This window comes from Bactrocera tryoni, unplaced genomic scaffold (genome assembly GCF_016617805.1).
Source record: "Bactrocera tryoni isolate S06 unplaced genomic scaffold, CSIRO_BtryS06_freeze2 scaffold_7, whole genome shotgun sequence".
NCBI lineage: Eukaryota > Metazoa > Arthropoda > Insecta > Diptera > Tephritidae > Bactrocera > Bactrocera tryoni.
This window is the reverse complement of record NW_024396366.1, coordinates 8,531,616-8,532,713: the sequence shown is the minus strand read 5'-3', so window position 1 is coordinate 8,532,713 and position 1,098 is coordinate 8,531,616. Positions and strand designations below refer to the sequence as shown.

At 38.3% G+C, this 1,098-nt stretch overlaps 1 protein-coding gene across 1 annotated transcript; it reads left to right on the top strand.

Annotated features, from left to right (window-relative positions):
• Positions 1 to 504: 504 nt before the first annotated feature.
• On the top strand, positions 505 to 1,098 carry LOC120781574 (piggyBac transposable element-derived protein 4-like). The gene is made up of 2 exons (XM_040113811.1): positions 505 to 774; positions 886 to 1,098. Exons 1-2 carry the CDS (start codon positions 505 to 507, stop codon positions 1,096 to 1,098), a joined length of 483 nt encoding a protein of 160 aa, XP_039969745.1.

Sequence of the window (1,098 nt, the reverse complement as noted above, 5' to 3'; positions counted from 1 at the left end):
GTAAGTATCATTGTGCGGGAAACCAACAGAAAAGCCGTTGAAGCGTTTCGTCTATGGAATGAAAAGCATTCCAGTAATAAACAGCGTTCTTGGGTAATGACTGACGAAGACGAAATGTATGCTTTTTTTGGGATGCTACTATTGGTCGTCATGAAATTGATGCAAAATTATATGGACAGCGGTAGGACTGTTCATGCTGACAATTTTTTTTCAACATACAACTTGGCAGAAATATTGATGAATCGTAGAGTGGCTTTTGTCGGTACCGTAAGAAAAAATAAGACCTTCATTCCGCATGAATTGCTTAACCCGAAGCGTGATGTTAGAAGCACTTTATTTTGTTATCACAATAATTATATCGGTCTGTGCTTGTATATGGCAAAGCCGAAAAAGCCAGTAATTATGTTATCCACTGCCCATTACCGTCAAAGCACCGATCCATTGAAATAATTCAAGCCAGATCAAATTTTGGACTACAATAAATTTAAAGCGGGGGTAGATACAATGGATCAAATGTTGACTGGCTATTCATGCAAACGCTCGACAAACCGTTGGCCACTGGCAATGTTTTATAATATGCTGGATATTGCCGGTTTGGCCTCATTCATCATCTATGACGAGCTGAATCCGGCAAAGCGGAGTGATAAGAGGCGCTCATTTATCATTGAATTGGCACGGCAGCTAGTTATTCCACATATGACGAAACGGGCGACTAACCCATTAGTATGGAGGTTTGCTCATATAAGACAAGCAATGAATCTTTTCAATATCAAGGTGAGTATGAATTATATACACACCTACATATATGTATCTCCGCGTATAAAGATATGTGTATGTATGTATTCATATTTACTAATTTAAAATAAATTATTTCGCTACTTTTAGGTACCGGAATCTTGTCCATCGACATCAGATGCAAGACAGCAACAATCATATGCTCAAGTTGCTTCAAAACGGTCATCGTGCTACCATTGTGCTGCTTCTTCTTCGAAAAAGCGACGTAAAACTCGTTATAACTGCAGCAAATGTAATCGTCCCATATGTCTTAATGAACATTCCATGCAACTATATAGTTGTATACCCAATTGCTCTTCATAA

Coding starts and splice junctions, on each gene's coding strand:
- LOC120781574 (XM_040113811.1), top strand. CDS start 505: ATGGATCAAATGTTGACTGGCTATTCATGCAAACGCTCGACAAACCGT. Junction 775..885: donor TGAATCTTTTCAATATCAAG/GTGAGTATGAAT, acceptor CGCTACTTTTAG/GTACCGGAATCTTGTCCATC.